The sequence below is a fragment of the Oreochromis aureus genome, linkage group 16, assembly GCF_013358895.1.
Source record: "Oreochromis aureus strain Israel breed Guangdong linkage group 16, ZZ_aureus, whole genome shotgun sequence".
In the NCBI taxonomy this organism is placed as follows: Eukaryota; Metazoa; Chordata; class Actinopteri; order Cichliformes; family Cichlidae; genus Oreochromis; species Oreochromis aureus.
The window spans coordinates 24,650,179-24,675,826 of NC_052957.1; the positions used below are offsets into that span (position 1 = coordinate 24,650,179).

At 38.7% G+C, this 25,648-nt stretch overlaps 2 protein-coding genes across 5 annotated transcripts in view; both read right to left on the bottom strand.

Annotated features, from left to right (window-relative positions):
* Nucleotides 1-1,469: 1,469 nt before the first annotated feature.
* LOC116314661 (CD209 antigen-like protein A) overlaps nucleotides 1,470-25,648 on the bottom strand; it is a 91,428-nt gene continuing 67,249 nt past the window's right edge. For both annotated transcript variants that reach the window (XM_039599920.1, XM_039599918.1), the window contains 2 exons: nucleotides 1,889-1,992; nucleotides 1,470-1,632 (listed from right to left, as the gene is read on the bottom strand). In XM_039599920.1, the coding sequence (XP_039455854.1) occupies nucleotides 1,497-1,632; nucleotides 1,889-1,992 (240 nt within the window). In that variant the 3' untranslated portion in view covers nucleotides 1,470-1,496. The remainder of the gene's footprint in view (nucleotides 1,633-1,888; nucleotides 1,993-25,648) is intronic.
* On the bottom strand, nucleotides 4,891-24,324 carry LOC120433557 (C-type lectin domain family 4 member E-like). 3 transcript variants are annotated; one of them, XM_039599915.1, is made up of 9 exons: nucleotides 24,151-24,324; nucleotides 22,520-22,600; nucleotides 22,292-22,395; nucleotides 13,261-13,366; nucleotides 13,075-13,161; nucleotides 12,697-12,903; nucleotides 7,512-7,654; nucleotides 5,958-6,061; nucleotides 4,891-5,658 (listed from the first exon to the last, which is right to left on the bottom strand). In XM_039599915.1, exons 4-9 carry the CDS (start codon nucleotides 13,328-13,330, stop codon nucleotides 5,523-5,525), a joined length of 747 nt encoding a protein of 248 aa, XP_039455849.1. In that variant the 5' UTR covers nucleotides 13,331-13,366; nucleotides 22,292-22,395; nucleotides 22,520-22,600; nucleotides 24,151-24,324; the 3' UTR covers nucleotides 4,891-5,522. The 3 variants fall into 3 exon arrangements, with proteins under 3 accessions (XP_039455849.1, XP_039455851.1, XP_039455850.1); XM_039599917.1 differs by lacking the exon at nucleotides 24,151-24,324 and having other exon boundaries at nucleotides 22,292-22,381; nucleotides 22,520-22,910; XM_039599916.1 differs by lacking the exon at nucleotides 24,151-24,324 and having other exon boundaries at nucleotides 22,520-22,910.

Below are 25,648 nucleotides of genomic sequence, written 5' to 3' on the forward strand. Positions count from 1 at the left end.
ATACGAAGTACTGAAACGCTACAGCCCCTTTCTGTGGGTGGTGGGCAAACAGAAGAATGGACCCACGAAGCTTTTTCGGGCTGAAAAACCCAGTAAGTGGGTGGTGGAAAATGGTTGGATGGGTGGATATTTGGATTGTTTATAATACAATATACAACCGTTTCAAATTACTTTCTTATTGTCTTTTAAATTCATTCTCTTGTTTTACTTATTACATTTCATTTATCATATCAATCACAATCTTATGTCTGTCAAACACATGCTGTGGAAACTGTATTTTAATAAAAATTACAACATGAAATGTGATTTTTTTTTATGATTAAAGCAGTTGAAATAACAATGTCAGAACCTCATTGTTTTATTAATTTTGTTTGTTTTAATTCAGCAAGTTGAATGCACAATAAATTTATTATGGGGTTAAAAACAAATTTTCATCGGTAATCGATGCAGTAGATTCAAAAAATAAGTTATGGTACATCAAAACCATATAAAACACAAATACAGTGAAACACCCTGCACGCACTCAACGAACAGCAACAGAAAATAATCTTAGTTTCCAAATAGAAAAATAAGAATAAAGCGTGAAGATAACATTACACATTAAGCAATGCATAGCGAGCAAACCAGTCCTGGTGATGTTAACTGTTGTGTTGTTTCATGGCTGCACACCTGAGAACATTTCACCCATGTTTTCATACTAAAATAGAAACTGTATTATTGTATAGTAAATAACAATAACTCTAAATCATCGTTGCCTTAACTGGAAAACTCTTTGCTCAAATGTTGTAGAATGAAATTTAACACAACAGTCCTCTCTAGATAAAGCTCCTATTAGGTCTAATCTTAGAGGTGGCAAAACATGCACTCATGCAATGAACCAACATTAGCCATAAAAATACAACACCACAAAATTATCTTAAGACATGTACTCTCTCACTGTTTTCCGATATTTAGCCATGCTGGTATTTTGAAACTATTTCCCCAGTGATGGTATGTACTAAAGCAGACCGCAGCCTTTTTTTCTTCCTCTGCACTACAGGAACTACAGTCTTTGTGGGCTTCCTAATAAGAGGCTACATTTGATTCTCTAAAGTAAAACTGCATGATGACCAAATAATGCAATGTAGACAAAAAATACTGCAATTATTAACCATTTTCCTTGAAATGAATATAAATAAATCCTATTTTGATATTTTTATTATCAATGATAAGTAATGATCCAAAATACTTTGCTTTATCCAGATACTATTTGATAACTTAGGTAATACAGGGGTATACCAGAAATGGAAGTGTGCAATATTACTTGAGTTTTATATGTTTTATGCGCAATTAATTTTTTCTGTTGATTTTTCACCAGATATATATATATATATATATATATATATATATATATATATATATATATATATATACATACACACATTTTTCTATCCATCTATCTATCTACATTTATACATTTTATACATTTATACATCTAATGTTTAAAAACAGCGGTGTTACAATAGTTTTTCACAGACCCATTGAAGAGAATTTTGACATGGAAAATCATTCCAGGAAGTGTTTTCATCAAATCTGGTATGAGCACAGTTCTCTTTAGGAAATGCATTGTCAGGTTGACCAGATGCCCAGTACCTGGTGGGTCAGTAAACAACAGAATTATTAACTTTTAATTAGCTTTAAGACATGGAAACATTTTTATGGGCACAATGACAACTGATTTGCTGGCATGTTTAACCCATTGTGAATTATAGATAATGATAACCCCCCACCTCAAAACAAGGTAGTCTCTATGATTGTAATAATATCTAAATTCATCAATGAAGTTATTCTGCATGTTCAACGACTATTATAAATATTTTAAATATATTGGGCCAACGTGAAGACTTACTTCAGAGTCAGAGGCGTGCCGTCTACCCATTTCCACGTTCCCTCTTGTTCTATGTCATTTAAACCAATCCAAGTCCGTTTCTGGGTGAATGAAGCGATGAAGATCTGTTCAACAAGCACACAAACATTCATGTTATGAATCACTTGACTCCCTTTTATTTCTGCCCCTTTGGCTACAGATTCTCATCACCCTCATGCCAAATAGTTTCAGTGTAATGGGGGAATAACCTGTGTGTATGCTGCATCTTCCTATAGTCTGTTATATTTTCCTTGCTATACCACCACACAGCTTTGTTCACTAGCTGTAAGGTTGTTGCCTCCTAAAAAAAAAAAGCATTCTCCTCAACCTTTACAAGTTGTTGCAACTTTGATGCACTTAAGCTGTTGGAACATATTCTATAATCCTCGTAATAATCCCCACTTATACTCTGGGGTTTGACAGATTTTCACAATTAGATGAATGATTTTGATGAGTTTTACTCTTCACTTTAGAAGAAAAAAGTTTAACTATATTCTGTATTTACTCACAAAATGAATTTTGCAAGTTATACTTGGTGTCCAGAGTGACTGAATCATGGCTGTCAAACTAGTTGAATGATAACACTTTTATGAAACCATTTTTTCTCTAACTGGGGAAAGTCATCTTCATAATAACATATGGTTTGAATTTAAAAATGCATTTGAAAACACAATATAACACATGCATGAACTTTGTACCTGTTCTTCAGGGCTGTCTATCACCACCAAATCTGCTCCTTGGTCTGTGCAGTTCTTTCTAGCTGAATGCCAGGAGTCAGAGCTTTCAGACAGGAGATAACAGCTACAACAGAACTTGCTCCATCCTGCAGGACATGTTTTCTCTGAAAGAAACATCAAATAAGAAATATTAAAGATCAGCATGGAACATTCAGCAATGCTTTATTTGTTCTCTGTTAATTAACTGGAATCTATATTTTAACCTGACACAGATCTGCGTGCACAATGTATTCACATACTGAAGTTGGTAAACGTATTTATTCATCTTTAGTTACAGGGCTGCTATTTCTTTCAATTCAGATATAATGTGAAAATATTTCCATCTATCGCGGGGAATAAAACCTTTTACAAAGACACACAACAGCTCAGACAAGGACTCACTCTGGTTGAACAAACGCTGCAGCCTCTCCAGCTCTTTGGTCATTTCAGTGAGGTTGGCCTTCAGCAGGTCTCTCTCCTCAGTCATAGAAGAAAGTTGTTTACTTGATGAGAGATATTTGTGTAAGGCATTTTTGTCTGAAATACACATAAATAAGCAAAGATGTTTTTGAGACACAAAAGTACACTGTTGCTGATTTATTTTAGGGCTAAACAGAAATATTTTTAATTTTTGCCATCAGCTAATGAAACGTTAAAATATGAAAGTCAATTTAATACTGGTCTGTCAAATTTCATGTCAAATTTCATTAGAAATGGGCACGCACACACACACACACACACACACACACACACACACACACACACATATACATACATATATATATATATATATATTAAAAACACAACATAATTCACAGTAGAAAGCAAGACTGATACTTCCAGTCAGCAGCCCCAACAAGAGAATAACAACTAAATAAAAATTTCTCTTGCAACTCCTTGGACCTGAAAAGAAAATGTGGATGGGGGAGTTGAGGGGCAATAATGTAACAGTAATAGCAGATTTTACAAATTTAACCTTAAATTTTTGTAATTTCTTTCTTACCTGTGAGGTTTTTTGTAGATGGCTTGTTGGCAGGTTTAAAACAGCATTCATTGACATAAATTTCCTCCATTGCGTGAAAGGATGTGGATTATTTCTGAGCTCAGCTCTGTGGCACAGGACATGTGAAGTGTGAGAATCTCACTGGTTTCGGTTTACTTTTTTATTTTAAGTTCAGAGGAAGTCAACAATATGTGGTTTGTACAGCTATGCTACCACTAGACCTGTTGTCAAACTGTATATCTATCTATCTATCTATCTATATATCTATATATCTATATATATATATATATATATATATATATATATATATATATATATATATATATATATATATATGTGTATATATACAGAAGTCAAACTTCTTTTTAACAGTTTGTAAAGAACAATATAATCACAGTAACTAATAGTGTAGGTTACAAGAACTTTCAGTTTTTAAATGCTATATAGTGCTATGAAAATGCATTTTAAGGGGGAAAAACCTATAAGGAAATATATGTTCTTTTTACTAATTAATTGAAGATGTGCTTCATTCATTTGACCTTGGAACGCTTTCAGTAGTTAAGTTGCTTTGTGAATGACCTTTGTCTTTATCAGGATTTAGAAGAAATTAGTATAAAAAGTGAAAGTTGCACACTACAAGAAAAGCTGTCACTTTTTGCTGACAAGAGATTCTTGTTGCATTTATGAAACAAAGCCTATTCATCCAATAGCGGTTCTTTAATTTTTAGCTATTTTTTAAGTTCAAATCTTGTTTTCATGAATTAAATCTCATTGATTTTAATATTAACACCCATAAGTTCAATTGAACCATTGAAAACAAATGGATAAATATGAATATAAAAACAACAAATTACTCAGAATTCTGACTTTCGTCTGCATATGAAAGAAGTAGCTTCCTCCCTTGAAACCAATGCAGAAGTAAATTACACCTCACATTTTCGGCTTCTTATTTGTGTGCAAATAGAAGTCTATGTAGGAGTCTAGGAGTCTCTGGCATTTGCAGTGAGGTTGGCATGCAGCGGGTCTCTCTCCTGTGAGAACCAGACTCACAGTAGACACCAAATTTATGTTAAATAAATAATGAGACAGTGTGATATCTCATGTATTGTTGTTCATCTGAACTTGAATTTAAGTTTAGAAAATGGCAAAAAAAAAAAAAAGGTAAAAAAAAAAATACACAATACAGCTTTCTTCACATAAGGCTTTTTGGTCTTTTCATCATAAGATAACTATCTTAATAAAGTCTATATCTCAATTAATTCCCAGAAGAGCACTTTAGATCTTTTGTTTTTGCAGTTTATTGTAAGACAGAATGACACGTACAAGGTCACTCAAACACCATCAAAAACATAACAATGAAAGAAATGAGGGAAAAACTGAAGCAGGAAGTAATACAAACGCAGGAAACAAATGGAAAAGAGGAAATATGCAAAAGACAACTAACCCTAATGAATACTAACACTCAACAACACAGAAATGAGACAGAGGGAGGAACATAAAGAAACACTGCAGGAAAAAAAACTACCTCTATTATGAGGTAATACAATGTGATATGAAGCAAAATATATGATCGTGAACTGAAACTGAGTAAAACAACTATGAAGAAGAAGGAAAAGAAATAAAAGACTTAATTAAAATAATACCACAATAGATAAAGAAAAACTACCAGAAGAAGAAAATTACATTAAAAATCAAATAATTTCAAATAGAAATATCAAAAATTAACCGCTTATGCTTAGCCGTGCTTGTGTTTGATTTCCACTGACTTATAAAAAAGCTACAACAAAATGCCTCATCATGACAGAGCATATCAAAGTTATAATGTGGAATTACAATCACAGCTAAAACCGTAAAACATTTTTTGATTATATCATTTCTGAGAAACTGTACATTGATTTTATGGTATTTTTTCACAGATCCACTTTAGAGAAGTTGAACATGGAAGATCATTCCAGGACTTTTTATTATTATTTATGATATGAGCACAGTCTTCCAGTCCACCACCATTATCAGGTTGGTCTCCTGCCCAGTACCTAGCAGGTGAGTAACAAAAACATTGTCTTATTATTACTGAAGAAAAGCTGAGATGCTTTGGTGTTGGTGCTTCCATCAGACTGCAGTACATCATGACTAATGGAGTAACTTTTTCTGATCAATGTTACCAAAACAAGTCATTAGCACACATCTTTAACCTGTTGGCCTTGTAGTTTGGCTCATCCCACTGACATGTAACATCACAAATGTGGGTATCTCTGCATATATGTATGGGTTTTACAAATATCTTTTGGAAATGTAATAAAAGTAGTAAACTAAACCGAAAGTGAAGTCTTACCTGAGAGTCAGTGGCGTTCCATCTACCCATTTCCATGTTCCCTCCTTTTCTTTGTCATTCAAACCAATCCAAGCGTCTTCTGTGATGATTACAGAGAGGATCATCTGTTTAATGTGAAGAAAAATTTTCATTTTCATTTTAGATTTGAACCACAATTTATTCCAATTTCATCTAAAATCTATTTTTAAAACATCCTAAACCACCACTAATTAAACCATTTTCTTTTTCCTTTTTTCCCCTTGTTTTGCTTTTACATATTTATTGCAGCATTTACCCTCAACAATGGAGATATATTTTCCACAGCTAATACAGGAAAACACACCACTTAACAGGCAACATGCTTTAATACACTCCAACCTTTAATTTATTTGTTATGTTGTTTTTTTTAACAATGAGTAAGCTATTGCCACTAAAATCTCTTAATACTGTCTAAACGTATTATAAGCGTGTTCAAAATTATCTTAGAGGTGTTTGCTCATTTCATGATGTCCCACACATTTCATAAAACATAACTTTTACTAAAGCATGTACATTAGTGTGTCAGAGTTAAAAAACAAACAAACAAACAGGTAGAGTGGAACAGTACAGTTTGTACAACAAACATGTACAGTGGAAACAATACATAGTGCAATAGTATACTAATAGTAATGAAAAATTGTCTTCAAATTATCGGATGCACATGCCTCTTGGCTACAAACTCCTGTCCAGCTCATAGGAAGTGCTCTATTTTGCAGTGTATCAGTGGAAGAATCTTTGGAAACTACATTGCATGTGTTCTTGTACAGTTATTAATTTATTTTTCTAACTTCCAAGGGTTTCATTCACTGTAATCTGTGGGATTGTTGCAAAGCAGCAGTCCCAGTGTATGTTATCAGATGCTTCTTCTTCCCTAACTAGTCTCACACCATTTGTGGTAGACAAACTATTCATACCTCAAAATGACTGGCTCAGTTATCCACTGTGTGTTTCTATTCTGATTTTCTAAACCTTGTACCATTTCTGAAAATTCCACTTTTTAGTTAGTGGCAGAGTTACCTCTTTTTCACCTCTTCCTTGCATGTTGATGGTTGTGAGTTAAAATACAGCTTGGGACTTTTTTCACAATTACATTTTATTTTGACTATGTTGTGTATTACACATCAACACATTTTTCAGAAGTCTTTTTTTCTTATTCTTTTAATCACACACAGAAAATCTAATTACCTGCCTATGTGTTTATGAGACATCTCCTTTTAACTTTGTTAGCCAGCCTTTAACTCATTGCCTCCAGCATTTTAGCTGCACCAGAGGCAAGCTACAGACCACCAGTAGCAACAATCTCACTGCAATTTCTCCAGAAATTGCGAAAACAGAAAAGCCTACCTTTTTTTTTCTCACTGAGACAAAATTATAGTTGTTTCAGGGTTTTATGTGTAGTAAATGTGTTGTAGTTATATATTAATTTCTACATTTTTGTTCAAAACCAGCGAAATTGTTTACATTAAAATAAACAGGAGTTTGAACTTTAATATTTATTTACAAACACAATAACACACACATACATAAACACTGTACCTGTTCTTCAGGAGTGTCAATAACCATCAGATCTGCTCCTCTGTCTCTGCAGTTCTTTCTGGCTGCATCCCAGGAAGCAGACCTTTCAGAGAGGAGATAGCAGCTACAGCTGAACTTGCTCCATCCTGCAGGGCATGCTTTATCTAGAAGAAATTATAGAGAAGTAGTAGTACAGTTAGTGAATGATGTTTTAAGACTTCTATAATAATGCTCATTTGATCTTTATTTAATTAAACAGGATCATCTAACAATAAGATCTATGCACACTGTATTCACTTACAGAGAATAACAGTTTTACAACAACAACAAAGTGTGTGGGACACATTTTTTGCCGGGAAATTAAAAGCTAAAGTGAACTGTGCTAACTTTACGAAAACACTCTAATTGTTTGTCCGATTACTTTGTTGAAAGTTGGACCCAGTTTATCACTGATGTGTTTTATTCATTTTCCAAATATTTTTGTGCTGTGATCACTTTCATTTCTGCTACTAATTTAGTGTTCCTGCTGGAATGACCACAACTTTAAAGAGACTTCCCACAAATATTACGCCTGAGAATGTGAGGGCAGTGCCATGACATGTCTGCTTATTTTTATTTGCCCCCTAAATACTGCTAAAATCGTTTGCTAATGTATCTTACATCATGCGCTTACAAAATAATTTTAACCTTCAGATCCATGTGTGTATGTATGGAAATACCCATTGATTTCGGATTGTCCTTAATGACAGAAAACCACATCTTCAGCTAATTGCCTCCTTAACTGGTGGAGCTTCTCTTGGTTTTCAACAAAGGAGTAGGCCATCCATTATTTCTTTCATTTCAGGTGAGTTCAACTTTGTAAAAGCACAGAACTGGATATTTTTCCTCTAATTCAGCAACAACTTGGAACTGAACCTGAGTTGATGCTGACTTATTTGACAATCAGGGGTCGGCAACCTTTGTGATGAAGAGTGCCATTTTGAGGAGAAATTTATTTTGAGCGAAGAAAAGCTAAATTTGAGCGAACAAAATTCAGTGCTGCGTGCAAAAATTGTATTTCAGTGTTTGCTATTATCCATATACACACACAACAACAGTCCTTCTCTCACCTTCTTCATTAATCTGAGAAGGTGCATAAAAAAATAAATGGCAGGTCCAGCGGTGCACATGACAAATTAGCTCGCATAGACACATTAGTTGTGCCACTTCTTAACGCTTAATGACAGTATCTTGGCTAACAACCCCAACTACCAAATTCAACTTGTAATTGGCTAAAAATAACTAAGCCTACTGGTGAGAGGGACGTTGCTAGCTGGCAATTTTTTCAAGCGATGTTGAAATGTCTGACACTTCAAATGCTTCAGGAGCTGTCCGCTCAGCGCAGCATCAGCACCATGGAAATACACGGATACATCCATAGACTCGAGACAAAATTCACAATGCGTTTTCAGGACTTTCAGGCGTATGGACCAATGTTTTATTTTCTGATCAAACCAGAAAGCTTTAATAAGCAGCTGGATTTGTCTCGCTTTAACTGGCTGGACACAGAGGAAATCGAAATGCAGCTGAAAAGCTCGACTCTGTGGGGGTCAAAGTTTGCAGAACTACAAACGCAGCTGGAATCCACAGCTGTGCGTGTTCATGGAGCTTGCATTTTCACCTGCTGGACATCACTACTTGACAAGTTTGTCTTCTGAACATTGCAGAGGCCTTAATAACAGTATTTGGCTCTACATATCTGTGTGAGCAGATTTTCTCTCACACGAAGAGTGTCCTCAGGTAGCCGTCTGAATGCTGGACACTTAGAGACCTGTGTCTCTGAGTCGGAGACCAGAGATCACATTAACATGTGTATCCCTGTATTAACAAACATTCCATATTGGCCCAGTTTATTTTTCTTATCATTGTTGTGAGGAGACCATAAATAGCATTTGCATTTTCTGTTGTACAGTCAATTTGCTGTTATGGAGTTCTTATTATGGATAAGAAGCGTCTTTTTTTGTTGTTTCAAAATAGCTGATCTGCATTATACCAGCATCTGCGAACAAATATAATTCTATAAAGTTGTTCTATATAGTGTGTAACTGTTGATATAGAACATTATTAAATTTATTGCTAATGCAGTCATATGGCACATTGACTTCTGAGGAAATTTTAGATGGCATTCATCATAGTGGTGCAACGGATCACGGTTGATCCGTAATCCGAACCGATCCCACTCCACGGTTCAGCACGCACGTGATCCGAAGATTCTAAAAAGAAGGTAAAAAAGTATGTGTATGGTGTGCGTGGTCAGTCTGTCAAGCGATAGTTATGGCTAGCGCTAGCGGTCCAAGTGGAGGAGCAGAGGAGTTTGCAGCATTTAAGCTGCCCAATCCGACCGGGCTAAAGCTATTACAAAAGCTACTGGGGTGTTTAGCTGCAGATGGGAGGCCGTATTCCCGTGTGCAAAACAAGGGGTTTAAACTATGATGACCGTGCTTGAGCCAAGCATGTATGAGCAGGAAAAGTTTAAAGTTATGGCTGAACTGTCCCAGGCATCTTCTGTTGCCCAACTACAAATGGGTGGACCTCCAGGTTAACGGAAAGCTACGTGACCGTGACCGCTCATTATATCACAGCAGAGTGGTAGATACAAAGCCCTGTACTGCCCTATATTGCACCTTAATTTGTTTTTATATAATTGCGTGGAATGAGTCTTGAGTTGAATGTTTTTAATAGGCAAAAAATACTTTAATAAGTTAATAAGTAAATGTTAAAATTTTGTCTTTTTTTCTTTTTTTTGCTGATCCAAAAATTGATCCGATCTGTGACTTAAAACCGTGATCCGATCCGAACCGTGAGGTTTTTGATCCGTTGCACCACTATCATCAGAAAGGTTGCCGAACCCTGGTCTAGGCATTCTAGGATCCAGCTGTGGGGCATTGAGTCATAAGCCTTGTTATAGTCAATCCAAGCAGTGCATAGGTTAGTCAGCCTAGTCTTGCAGTCTCAGGTGACTGCTTGATCTACCTGTAGCTGGTGTTTTGCTCCCGGCTCATGTATTGAGCCATATGCCTGTTCATCTTAGCCGCTATGATGCCTGACAGGAGTTTCCATGTGGTACTAAGACAGGTTATTGGTTGGTAGTTGGATGGGAATCAGGACTGTCCTGCCTTCGGTTAGCCATTCTGGGTGTCTTTCGTCAACTAGCAGCTGGTTCATTTGTGCCGGTAGGCGGTCGTGGTGTGCAGTCAGCTTCTTCAGCCAGTAGGCATGAACCATGTTGGGGCCTGGTGGTGTCCAACTCTTCATACTGGAGACCCTTTCTTGGATGTCTGAGCATTGCTGTTGTGGGCTGCGTCTTTCTCCCATATGTTTTTCCAGTATTGCTCCATCTCCAGCCTTGGTGGTACCATTTTAATATTACTCCCCTGCCACTGAGAGTATACCTTGACTGGTTCTGTGGAGAACAGCTAATTTATTCTCCTGCCTTCGATCTCTCTGGTGTACCTCTTCAAGCGGCTGGCCAAGGCTGTGAGTCATTGCTTGGCAGTTTCCAAGGCCTCAGGTATGGACAGCTTGCTATACTTCTTAGGCACCTTTTTTCTGCACCCCCAATATTTGGCTAACCTCCCTCCGTGCTACTTTGATCTTAGCCTCTAGTCTCCTTCTCCATGGAGGGCACTGTTCGTTGTGGCTGTTCAACTTCTAGCCAAGTATCTCACTGATTACTTCTGCTTCACGTAGTCTTGGTAACCGGCTACGGGTGATCCAAGTTTCAAGCGTCATGATGTTGTCTTTCAGGTCAGTTCCTCTCACACTCAAAAAACCTTCTTCTGTCACACTTGGGGCATGGTACCCAATCTCAGGTGGAGGTGATGATATCTCCCCCCTGACCTGTCTCCCTGGCTCCCCCTTTCCGTAGCATTTGTGTTGTACCTCGTCAATCTCTAGCTGTGAGAGCAATCCATTCTTTTTAATGTTGGAACACTGCGCTACTAGTTTTTTCGCTGTGGATGTGGATGTTGGGTATCGAAGATAGGTCCCTTATCTTATTCATGTAACCCCTTCCGTCAGGGTTACTTGAGTAGTAGCATTCCAACAACGCCCTATTTTCATCTCTTGCCCACCGATGACTTCCTGTTCCAGTAGCCCACTTCTCGTCAGGGTGCCCTGGTTCCTCAACACCTGACCCGGACCTTGTTGAGACGTCTGAGCCGGCATATATATCTATATCTATATCCATATCTATTATTTAATTTCGTTTCTGTATATAACTTGTGCATATCCTTTTTGTGTAGATACTTAAATTACTGAGCTTTACATACATTCTCTGTGTAGGTACCTCTTCAACTTATTTTATATTATTCTCTTATTCTAAGAATCTGAATGTTAAAAACCTACATGCTGTCAATGGAAAGATGCCAAACTGTGTTTCATTGTTCTGGTAACAGTGAAAATAAAGATCTTACCTTATCTTACCTTACCCTACCTTACCTAACCTAACCTACATTTCAGTATTACATATCATAAACCTCAGGTGGGTTAAGTTTGCATCTGGCAAAAAACTATTTGTATGTTCTTTGTGATTTTTCTGTGTCATTTTTCTGCTGTGAAGATACCTGAGACTTGTTTGACTCTTGACCTACATTCATTTTTATTAATAAATATAAATATAAACTAGTCCTCTCTTTAGATAAGGTCACAAAAATAGCTAACTGAATAAAGTGTCTGAATTAACAATAAATTAAAATTTTAAAAAAGTATTTATAAAATCTCTATTAAGTCACGATAAGTTCACATTTTAATCAATATATAAATGAATGGGCACCTAAATACTTTGTTACTCACTTACTTAGACTTAGACTTAAAATGATACCAAGAACACAGTAATATTTTCCATCATGAATACACATATCTGTATTCATGTGTTTATAAATTACATACTAAGGAGGAGTAATGCTTTACAAATGATGAATTACACACTTACTAATAGAATGGATTCCAGCATTTTTGTACCAACTGTGTTTTTCTTGTAAATGTGAATTTGTGAATAGCATAAGATGCACTGCTGCAATCCAGCTTTAAAGTGATAAGCAGAGATGCAACAATGAAGCCAGTGGTTCATATAAATATGTGCCCCTAAAGATTAATGTTTGCTTTTTCAAATTTCTGTTAAATCAATTTCCACAGTAAGACCTTTTACAAAGACACAAGGACTCACTCTGGTTGAACAAACTCTGCAGTCTCTCCATCTCTTTAGTCATTTCAGTGAGGTTGGCCTTCAGCAGGTCTCTCTCCTCAGTCATAGAAGAAAGTTGGTTACTCACTGCAGAGACATTTGCATTTAGAAGCTCTCTCTCCTCAGTTATTGAGGAAAGTTTGTTACTCATTGAGAGATATTCAGCTGAATCTTGTAAGGAGTTTTTGTCTGAAATACAGATAAATAAGCAAAGATGTTTTTGAGACACAAAAGAACACTGTTGCTGATTTATTTTTGACCTAAGCAAAAATATTTTTGAATTTTGCCAGTAGGTAATGAAACATGTTATATATATAACAGAAGAAAACAACAACAACAAAGCAACACAACACAACTCACAGTAGAAAGCAAGAGTGAGAAGTCCAGCCAGCAGCCCCAACGAGAGAATAACAACTAAATAAAAGCTTCTCTTGTAGCTTCTTGGAGCTGAAAAGAAAAAACAATAGTGGTTGTGGTGAAGGGGGTGATAATGGTAATAACAGATTTAATAATTTAAACTTTACATTTTTGTATTTTCTTTCTTACCTGTGGGGTTTTTTATAGATGGCTTGTTGGCAGGTTTGACATATCGTTCATTGACATAAATTTCCTCCATTGCGTGAAAGGATGTGGATTATTTCTGAGCTCAGCTCTGTGGCACAGGACATGTGAAGTGTGAGAATCTCACTGGTTTCAGTTGATTCTAAAGTTTGAAGTTCAGAGGAAGTCGCCTATTCAATATGTGGTTTGTGCAGCTATGCTACCACTGAAACTAGAGCTGTGTATATATATATATCCATATGAAAAGACACAGTAACGAATAGTGTAGATTTCTGACTAAGACATTTAAATCTTAAACCTTTAAATACTCTATAGTGCTGTGAAAATGTATTTATTAATGGGGCAGTGTAAGGCTCCTAACTCTGCCACCAACATTCAACAGAAAAACTTGTCAATAAAAAGTTGCTGAAATATCAAAAATGTGAAAAAAGACACCAGAGCACATGAGAGTTTGATGTAGTATATTTTATTTTTCAACCAACCCAGGTCCGCACTCATAAAAGACTGATTATGATCACTTTTTATTGTAATGCAATGTTTCTGTTTTTATCTGTTTTTCGAACAAAGGGAAACTATCGTATACAGCACATCACAAACATACATCATACTGAGTTTCCCTGGGAACATTACCCCAATCCCAAACTCTACAAGTCCCTTTCCACCCCCACCCCACCTCTACCAACTCATATCACCTTTACAGCATGACCACAACATACCAATGACAGCACAATTTGGTGTAACAGATAAGGAAAGAGGAACAATAGATCAGTAATTTAAAACAAAACGAAAGAAAATACACGTATAAACTCGCACTCCTGAGTAGTCTTTTAGTCTAATTCCCTTCCCAGTTTTGGACTGTTGAGGGGTTCGCATAATTAACTCTAGCTGAGGATAGTTCTAGGTACAAGATATCTAACAAAGTGTTCAGCCAGTGTTTCACCAAGAGTTCATGTGGTGGCAGCCACCTCTGAACCACTAGTTTTTGGCCATGCAGTCATGCCTGCCAAGCATAATTTGCGCACTTTCGTTGTCATTGAAAACCTGGAGTCGTCAAGTATAAGATGTAGCAGTGGGTCAACAGGAAGACTGCGATACATCAGTAATGACAGCATCTTTATTACCTTGCCCCAGAAGAAGAACACTGCAGGACATTCCCATAGAGAATGATGCAAGGTGCTCTTTCTTTGCTGTTCTCTCTTTTATTTTGTTTCTGTTGTTGATCTTGTGTGCCTTTGAACTGAAATGAATTTGCTTTTTGAGGGCCTAGACATGCTCAAAAACTCATGAAATTTTGCACACGCATCAGGTCTGGAGAAAAATTGCTTATTTTAATGGTTTCAGACATGGACAGGGCAAAATGGCTCAGTAGCGCGGATGGAATGATCCACAGTACCTCCTATAAAATTTCAAAAGAGCAGCCCCTGCACTATGTTTAATCTATGAGTCTGAAATTTGGCAGCCTGATGTAAGATATTAAGATGTACAAAAAAGTCTGATAGAGCCACATGCTAAACCCAGGAAGTTGGCCACTTTGAATTTAATATGTAATTTTAGGGACATTTTTCATCGTTTTCAGGCCTCGTACTTTAACAAACTCCTCCTAAGGTTTTAATCAGATCAACATGATCTTCAGTCAGTGGAAACTAAAGACCTTGGTGTAGTTAAATTGCAAAGCTTTTGGGGTTTTGTGTAACAGCATAGTCACAGCGACACGTCGAGTTTTAGTCATTCACCAACTAGCACACAACTGCTGTAACTCTAGGACACTTTATCCAATCTCTCCCAAACTTCACAGGCATGATGAGAGCTGAGCCCCGAACAGATTGATATGCTAATAGTATAGTCATACCTGCCAATAGTTAGAGTGCTGAGTAGTGGGAAGAGGAAATGCACACTAGATTATAATCATCATTGATCTAGATGAAATCTTAACTGGCCATTCAACACACAACGCGCATCTGTGTGACATTTGCTCAGATGGTATTCTCCATTGCCACCAAGTGGAAATAGGTGTTCAGCATGGCTTGACACACTGGGGTCCGAGGGCCCTCCCAACGCTGCTTGCAGCTTTAATTGTGATTGAAGTTTTAGTATGCATTGTTAGAAATGCATACTCCCAATTGAAGAAGCCAGTTAAGCCCAACAAAAGTGGCTTTGCATGTCTTGCATGTAGGCCAAAGTGTGGTTTTATGTATTCACTTGTATTGGTAGAACGCTATTTTTGACATGCTGTGTGGTTGCCTTACAAGCTATACTGTGTCATCTCAATGAGGATTTCACCTCATCTTTGTTTTAGTATTTGCTGTGTTTAAGTTAATATTTTGTTTTTGTTTTTGTTGTCTTTGTTTAGTTTTTATTACCCGACAGTTGTGGAAAAATAATTTGAGCACTGAAACCAAACTAAAAGCTCCTTTATAGCCATCATGTGGACACAATCTTTGTCTATTCAGTGGTTGGGAGTGAAATTCTCACCATCATGTAGGCACCAGCTTGGTAATGAAGTGCATCGTGGCTTACGATCAGTTGTTTTCCTGTTTTCATACACTCTTTCTTTGTACAGGAAAGTTACAAATACATATCAATAGTACGCAGTGGTTAGATGAGGTGAGACACAAATTTTCCATTACAAAGGTAAGGCTTAGTTTTACTGGTGATTTATTTATTTCATTTTTAAAACAAATTGAGGTTTTCTTTGGTTGTCACCGAAGCTACAAATGTGAAGTAAAAAAACTGGATAAAAAACTTGAAAGTGGAGCTGACAAGTTATGATTCACCTGTAATAAAAAACGTAAAAAATGAAATCTTAGTTTTCTAACAATTACATTGAGATAGAATTACTGCACTGCATAATTAAAAAAAAAAAAGAAAAAAAAAAAGCAGGGCAACAAGACACCACCAGAGATGTGTTTTATAAGAAGTGAATGTTTTCCTGACCTACACTGTAATAGTTCAAAAGCACAAAGGCCAAAAAAAATGCAAATAACTGCAATATGAGAAATCCTCCTCTCATCTTTCCCGTCACTCTCAGGGGAATGTTTATTTTTCTTCACCTTCATCATCTTCACTCACTTCTTCCCCACTATCCGTTACACAGACAGATCTCTAAGACACAAGATTATCTTGATAATTGTGAAAACGTATTTGTGTTCATGACATGACCGCTACATTTACAGTATCTTGGTTGAATAAGGGTAACAGCATTATGTTAAAATGTAGTAGATTAAATTAGGATTATACAGCATATATAGACATGCTATGTCCCAATTCAGGGGCTGCATCCTTCGGAGGCCGTATTTAAAGGCCGATTGGATCACAGCCAGGCAACGAAGGCTGCTCCAAATGCATCTGACAAATGTGGCCTCCTTTTTCCCAGATTTCTGGGATGGGTCGGGTGTATCCTTCGTGGCCCAACCTATCCCAGAAATCATAGCTCGGCCCAGCCAATTCCAGTTTCCGACAATGGCAGCAGCTACTTAGTTTTAATATTATTCTTTTTGGAAAAGTGCTCCGACGTTTTTGGAGATGTCTGTTACTCACCAGCTCGATAGCTGACTGGATGGTCAAGGCTCACTAGAGCCGGCGACAACACCGGACTCCCAGCACATCGTTTTCAAACCCCACACAGTCTTTCGCTCTGAGGTTAAACATGATATGTTTAAATTCACACGCCATCACACGCCATCGTGACGTGACGTGACGCTGCGGCTGTGATTTTGTTTGTGACTGTTGCGAGTCGCGCCGAACCAAGTAAGTGGAAAAGAGGTGTTATTTCCTGATATCGATATTTTTGACACTGGTTCGCCAACAGTTTACATTACATAGCTGCAAAAAAAACTAGCTAATCACTAGCAACTGCCACAACTAGCTAAACGTAAGCTAAAGTGGCAGTTTTTATTTTTGACGCTGTCTCCGGTACGAGATTTTGGAATGGCACCACTTACCTCAACATCCAGTTGTGAAAGCTGCATCAACCTGAGCCAAAAAGTGATCGAGTTGGAACAAAGGATATCCACGCTATACCAAATCCAGGGGGCTGAACGCGAACTTGACACGATCCTCCTTGGCAAAGCTCAAACCACCGCTACTAGCGCTGAGCTAGCCGACACAGTGCACCACCCAGCTGCTGTGTCCCAAGATCCCGCCAACAGTCAACCCAGGCTCCCAACTTGTGTCGCTGGTGTTTCTGCCACGGACGAGAACTGCTGGTTTCAACTAGGGGCCAAACCCAAGGCTTTGGTCAGCTCCACTCCACTCCAACCAGCACCATGGACCGTGGTTGGGACGCGCGGTGGCTGCAGAGGGGCCAGGAGGATCCGTCTCTCGCACCCTCACCCCTCCGGTGCGGTAGTGCCGGAGAATAAATTCAGTATCCTGGATCCTGTGGACTTTCCTCCTCTGGCCGCTAGCCCTCGCCATCCCGCTGTGTCGCTGAGGTCTGCGCCATCTCCACCACTACGTCCCCCGGAGCCGCGGCGGGCAGCCCGGCGCTGTGGTGCAAACTTCGCCCGAGAGAACTGTGCTTCACCCGGCTCCTCGGAGAAGAGGACCCACGGCGCCGGCTACCTGGGAGTCACTCACGCGGTCCGGCTGGTGCATCTCCATTTGAACACCCCCGGTGCCGCGGCGCGGGCGTCTCAGATGGTCAGCAGTCCCCAGTGGCACCTCCTCTCTCCACGCTGGTCCTCGGGGATTCCATCGTCAGGAACGTGCGGATGAGGGGGGCGCTCACGCTGTCGTTCCCGGGAGCCACCGTCGTCGACATATTGAAAAGAATTCCCAACATCCTGGCGTCCCACCCACAGGCCAACCGGCTCATCATCCACATCGGCACCAATGACATCCCCAAACAGCAATCCGAGCTGCTGAAGCTGGACTTCCTCCAACTCTTCAGCCTCCTTGGTCAGCTGCAGGTGAGTGCTTTTATCTCCGGGCCCACCCCCACCTGCAACAGAGGGATAGGCCGTTTCAGCCGGCTGCTCAGCCTTAACACCTGGCTTTCCTCCACCTGTGTCTCCCACGGTGTGGGTTTTATTAACAATTTTGATGCCTTCTGGGAGAGGAGACATCTTTTTGGGGCAGACGGACCAATTTGGTATTTGGCGTACAGCACTCCCGCACACGGCCCTGTCATTACCCCAAACCGACACCACCTGCTGATCTGTCCGCCACTGACTGATGTCCCCCTGGTCCCAGCTCCTATATTTGTTCCACTTTTAACAGTAATACACAAAACTCTGGACTCGGACCTCTCTCTCCCACAGTCAACACAATACCCGTCATAATCACAAACAGAGAGCAACACAATTATCATAAATCCAGTAACTCCAAAAACATTATTAACCTCCGCCCTCTTCAAAAATGTCAACATCCATTGAACTCCACTGTCAAAAAGCCACCAGTCTCGATCAGTATGGCACTTTTAAATGTCCGCTCTCTGTTGAACAAGTCTTTTATTATTAATGATTTAATTTTAGATAATAAACTTGATTGTTTATTTTTAACTGAAACATGGCTGGGTTCGGATGCACCAGTTGTTCTCACTGAGGCCTCCCCGCCAAATTTTAATTTCTCCTTTTCTATTAGAAGTGGTAAGAGAGGTGGTGGGACTGCATCTTTAACCAACAACACACTCACCACCAAACAAATTTTATTTGATCATTTTACCACTTTCGAATTCCACGCTATTGTTTTTAGCAGCCCTCCAGTTTTATCTGTCACAATTTATAGACCACCTAAAGACAGTGCTGCTTTTATCAAGGAATTCTCAGAATTTTTAACAAACATACATTCAAAATATAATATGATAATTTTAACCGGTGATTTTAATCTGTACATAGATAATCCTTCTGACCCTGCATCAAAAGAATTCTTAAACATTCTTCATTGTATGGATTTTACCCAACACATCACGCAGCCGACTCACAACAGAGGACACACTCTGGACCTGGTCATCACCCATGGGCTGTCCACCAGTGTGTCCTCTGTTGTTGACTTGGCTGTCTCTGACCACTAGTGTGTGTTTTTTAACATCTCTGGTTTTATTCAGCGGGAGACCTCGGTGCGAACTGTGAGGAGGCGCTATCTAACCTCTGAAGTGGCTGCAAATTTTACCAGGGTTTTAGACCAATGCCCCCCTGTGATTTTACCTGCACCCTGTGATTTTATTTTTAATCATTTTAACCTCAAACTGAAGAAAAGCCTTGACTCCGTTGCTCCACTCACCACCAAAAAGATTAACGTAAAACGTGTATCACCCTGGAGAAACGAAGAAGTCAAAACACTCAAAAGAAACTGCAGGGCAGCAGAAAGGAGATGGAGGAAAAATAAAAATGCAATCAACCATCAAATACTTTGCGAGCAACTTAAAATTTACAATAATACACTAAGGAATTCAAGAAATTCATACTTCGCCAAAATAATCAGTAATAACAAAAATAATGCCAAGGTCCTCTTCTCCACCATAGATCATTTATTTAACCCTGATTTTAACAGCTCCCAAAGAACCCCCACAGACTCGCTCTGTGAGCAGTTTGCAGACCACTTCAGGGGAAAAATCAACACCATCAGATGTGATATTTTATCTTCTTGTGATATGATTTTAAACACATCTGAGGGCTCGATTGTACCTGAGGAGACACTGGACAGCTTTGTCCTGGTTAATGCTGAGAACCTTAAGAAAGTTTTCTCCACAGTGAGACCCACCACATGTCTTTTAGATCCAATCCCCTCTTCACTTTTTAAAACACTTTATGGATTTCTTGAAGCTGAGCTTTTATACATGATGAATTGCTCTCTTCAGTTGGGTGTCTTCCCTGCTGCCTTTAAAACGGCAGTGGTGAGGCCCCTTCTGAAGAAGAGCAATTTGGATTGTAATGGTTTTAATAACTACAGACCTGTATCCAACTTACCATTTTTAAGTAAAATTTTAGAAAAACTTGTTTTTACTCAGATTAATGATTTTCTGAATGATAAACAGATCCTAGAAATATTTCAGTCTGGATTTCGGGTGAACCACAGCACAGAGACCGCTCTCCTAAAGGTTTTAAATGATCTTAGATGTAACTGGGACGCCCAAAAGCTCTCAGTCCTGGTGCTACTGGATCTAAGTGCAGCCTTTGATACAGTAGACCATGCTATTCTTTTAAACAGACTGAAACACATGGTGGGCCTCTCTGGTGCTGTACACAACTGGTTCACTTCCTATCTCTCAGACAGAACTTTTATGGTGAGTATGGATACATGCTCCTCTAAGATCCATAAAATGACATGTGGTGTGCCCCAAGGGTCGGTTTTAGGCCCTGTACTTTTTAATTTGTATATGCTCCCTCTTGGCAGTGTCATCAGGAGACATGGAGTGAACTTCCACAGTTACGCTGATGACACTCAGCTGTACATCTCCGTGTCTCCTGATGACACCAGACCAATGGATGCCCTTTTTAACTGTATTCTAGATATAAAATCTTGGATGGCAGAAAACTTTTTACAGCTTAACCAGGACAAAACTGAAGTTTCAATCATCGGTCCTGAGGCTCAGAGAGAGAAACTCTTGTCTAAATTACAGGCATTTTCACTATGCCCTTCACTACAAGTGAAAAACCTGGGTGTTATTTTTGACTCTGAGCTTGGTTTTATCCCACATATTAAACACGTAACCAAAATTGGATTTTATCATCTAAAAATATATAGCCAGAGTCCGCCCTATTCTCTCTCGGGCCAACACGGAGATGCTGATGCATGCTTTTATTACCAGTCGCATTGATTACTGTAATGCCCTGCTCTCTGGTCTCCCCAAAAGAATATCTCACCATTGCAACTTTGGCAAAACTCTGCAGCTCGTGTGCTGGCGAAGACCAGAGGGCGGGCCCACATTACACCGGTTTTAGAATCGCTGCATTGGCTCCCGTGTGTTTCAGGATCGATTTTAAAGTTCTTTTATTGGTTTTAAATGTCTTAATGGTCTTGGGCCTTCTTATCTTTCAGATCTGCTTTTACCATATGAACCCTCGCGGACCCTGAGGTCCTCTGGTACTGGCCTTTTGATTGTCCCTAAAGTCAGGACACATACTCACGGAGAGGCAGCTTTTCAGTGTTATGGTCCTCGTCTGTGGAACAGCCTGCCGGAGGAGCTCAGGGCCGCAGAGAACGTGTATGTTTTTTTTAAGAACAGGCTCAAGACCCACCTTTTTAATTTAGCTTTTAACTAACGTTTATTTATTTTATGCTTATTTATTCTAACCTGTTATTCTATTTATATTATTAACTTAGTTTTTACCTAATATTTATTGATTTTATTCTTATTCATTTTTTATCTTCTTACTCTGTTAATACTTATATTTATATTGTATCCCACTCTTATTTATTTTATCTCTTTATCCTGTTTATATTCTTATTAGGTTATATCTCCAGTGTTTCCTCGGAGGGGGCTCTCTGCACCGGGGCTGGGATCGACTGTGGCTGCCGGGGCTCTGTGGGTCTTCTCAGCCTGGCTGGGGGGCTTGTTTGCCTCCCTCCTGCTGTGTGCCCAGCCTGGAGGCTGCGGTCTGTGACTGGCTCCCGGTGCAGACGGCTTCCTGTGATAGTGTTTCCTCACTTGGCTAATGCGTACCCAGCTTAATATCATTCTTTAAGTGTGTGTGTGTGTGTGTGTGTGTATTCATGATTGTTTCTGTTAATGAGAGTGTGGGGAGTGAGTGGGAGGGTGGGGTGGGCTGCTTTTAACCATGTAAAGAACTTTGTGCTACAGTTTTTTTTTGTATGAAAAGTGCTTTATAAATAAAGATTGATTGATTGATTGATTGATTGATTGTTCTAAATGACGCCTATCCTTTTCATAAAAGATGCTCTGAGTGAATCTTATGCTAAAGGAGGTAATAAAAAGGAGGATTTCCTAAGAATTCGTAGTATTCAAACAGCATTTACTATAGTCGATATGCAGATTCTCCTGGGTCACATTACTCAGTTAGGAACCTTCCTGAGCAAATGAGACCACTGGAGCGTACCCAAAGTGATGACTTACTGTAGAGTCAGTGGAGTTCCATCGACCCATTTCCACTTTCCTTCCTCTTCTTTGTCATTCAAACCAATCCAAGCACGTTCCTTAATGTAACTAGACATAAATGTCTGTTAAAAAATGTATTATTTAAAAGAGTGAGTAAAATAATTGATATAAAACATTTTGAAGAGTATGATTTTGAATAGCTATTTACAAACACAATGACACACATGCATACTAGTTATGCTGTACCTTGTCTTCAAGGCTTTCTATCACCACCAGATCTGCTCCTTTGCTTCTGCAGTCATCTCTACCTTCATCCCAGGAACCAAGCTTTTCAGATAATACATAACAGCTATCACTGAACATGATCCATCCTTCAGGACACACTTTCTTTGCAAAAAACATTAAACAAAAGGCATTATGGAGCCACAGGCCTGACACATGGCAGGCATTTTATGAATTCTTGTTAAAACTAGTGATGTCACTCTGTAAATAGGCCAAATAAAAGGTACACAAAGACATTATGCCATTGATGTTATAATGTTTCCTCAGTGATATTTATTAAAAATTGATTTTAATATGTGCTTCACTGAAAGTTGATGGAATCATTAGTTCATAGTTGAGTTGGTATTTGTTTAAATATTCTTTAGCAGTAGTTGGTTTAACATAGAAATTGTGTAAATCAAATGTGATGTTTGCCTAATTTAATTACATTTGTTATCACCAGGGGGCAGTGGTCACAAAAAGTTTTATTGTAGTTACCCAATCCCTGAGCAAGAAATAACAAAATACAGTATTTAGACTGAGATCGAGGTGGTACAGTGGTCAACTACAGTAGGTTTCTGGGTTCTGCTGGGTCCTCTCTGTGTTAAGTTTGCATTGTCTTTGCCCAGCATATATTCTAGTTTTGCTTGTGATTCTAAATTTGTTGTAGGTACAGATAGCATTTAATGCTGGTCTGTCCAGCTATGTAAAGTCTTTGATAGACTGGGAACTTGTTTAGTGTGTTCCCATGTAAAAGCTAAGATAGAGTCCGCCCTTCAGCCCTAAAATGGATAAGCAGTTACAAAAATTCAAACATGACCTAACATCGCAGTAAGCAGTTAGGTAGAAAGCTATGAAAGGCAAATGAAAAATATCTTGTTCTCGTTAGGACCCAGGATTTTATTATAGTAGTCAAAAGTTCCAACTTTTACTTCAAGCTGCAGTTCAGCTGACACCTTTCGTTCTACCCCTTAAGGGAGGAAGTGTTTAATTGGTTTGATTCGTTTGCTTGTCTATGTCAGGGGTCTCAAACTTAAATGAGCTTTTAAAGAACTGATTTTAACATTGCACTAAAAAACGTCTTCAAGGGCCAAATTTCTTCACGTCGGTATACGCAAGTAGGTCTGACATGGGTCGCAAGTTTGAGACCCCTGGTCTATGTGTTTGCTATCAGTATTGTGTCCTCAGTTTTTAAGATACATCTTAAAAATGTGAAAATGTCCATTTGAAATTCTTTGTCATGGTGGATACCAATAACAACCTGAGCTGATTTAATTTTGGTGAAAATCGGGTTAAGGTGGCATCAAATATTAAAATCTGTAAAATATTACCCACAATTTTTTATGGATCATCTTGAAACTTCATAATAATATACTAGGCCTTAAGTACCATTGCATAAATTGTTTTTTAAACTAGTGCACACAATATAGCCAACACTGGCTGTCTTGTAAAAGCAAGTGATAGGAAAAAAATAGTCAAAGTATTTTAGTGTAGCACAGAATTTGAAATGAAACATCATTTTATCATCACAAGACTCTGACTTTATCACTGAATTTTTCAACAAAAACACAAAGAAACAAAACAAGTAAATCTCAACAGCAAATACAAGGACTCACTGTGTTTGGACAAACTCTGAAGGTTCTTCAGCTCTTTCGTAGTTTCAGTGAGGTTTTCTTGCAGCAGATCTCTCTCCTCCGTTATGGAGGAAAGTTTGTCACTCACAGCAGAGAGATTTGTAGCTGCAGTGGCGGTCCTAGCCTGTTTGGCGCCCTGGGCGAACACTCCCTCTGGCGCCCCCCCCCCACACACACACACACAAAAAACATGTTAAGGATTGTACATTAACATAAAACTGTTGTCCATACACACATATGAAGAGTATGCATACTATGTGTTAAGGGATTGTACACGTAAACCTGTCTGAGCCTTTTTATTCCGACCTGGGTTGCAATACAGGAAAACTCCTGACACTATGCAAACGGCTACCAAACAGCCATCATAATTCGTCATATAATGAGAACAGGACAAATCAATTGACAATGACTAATTAATATTAAAATCTGTAACATAATGTATTGTTTGGAGTTTAGTCTGTTACTGTTACTATTTTTACCATTTCTTCTTGGGGCAACTGTAACCCACATTATTTCCTTAGGGATTAATAAAGTATTCTGATTCTGATTGTTTCAGGATGACCTGCCATTATCCAATGACACATCTGCTTACCTGTATCATTTGTTCGTTTCTTCTCCTCTTCTTTTCTTTTTTCTAAACTGAGCACCTGATGGCTTTGAACTTTTCTTGTCCATCTTCCATTGGTTTTAATTTTGCACTCCAGTATGATCACCCATCCCTCAACCAGAGGATCACCACAACATAACCTAACAGACCTACACCTTAGTTCACAGATTAACTTTGTCTAAGGTGTATTTCTGGGATTTCACACAACCCAGGATTCAAATCATGAATACATAATGGGCTTGGATTTACAACATTATGAATGAAATGTGCTCTATTTGGAAGCAGCAGGTCTCCCTCCCCTTTCGACGGGTTATGTGTGAGACTTTAAATCATCAAACAATAAATTATAAATTTTAAATTGTTATTGATCCCTTTACCCCGAGTCCTAAAGTGTATATTTATTTTCTTACTCTACTATATTTATTGTTCGTTTATTTGCACTGCTGTAACTGGAGCCTCGTCGTCTCGTCTCTCTATATACTGGACTGTATGTAGCGGAGATGACAAAGTTTACTTTGACTTCAGCAGCGCGCAGGTGCACCGAGGGCTCTTTTTCGTGTATAGAATTTCGAAAAAACATCGGTGCAAATTATAAGTCTGTATCATAATGTCCGGTGTTTTCGTGTTTGTTGTTTTGTTTTTATTTTGTTTTATTTTGCGAGTTGGTTATTAGATGCTGCTCCAGCCAGCCAGAGAATCCCCCGCCGCCCCACCCTCTCCTCCCTGTGCTGCAAGCAGCAGGCGCACCTCGCAGACGGAGGGCGCCCTTACTCCCAGCAAATGGGTGATAGAAAACCGATCGGTGCCTATGACATTCCCAATATGCGCTGGCTGCCGTCGGGCAGCATGAGTACGAGCATTTTTTTTTTTTTT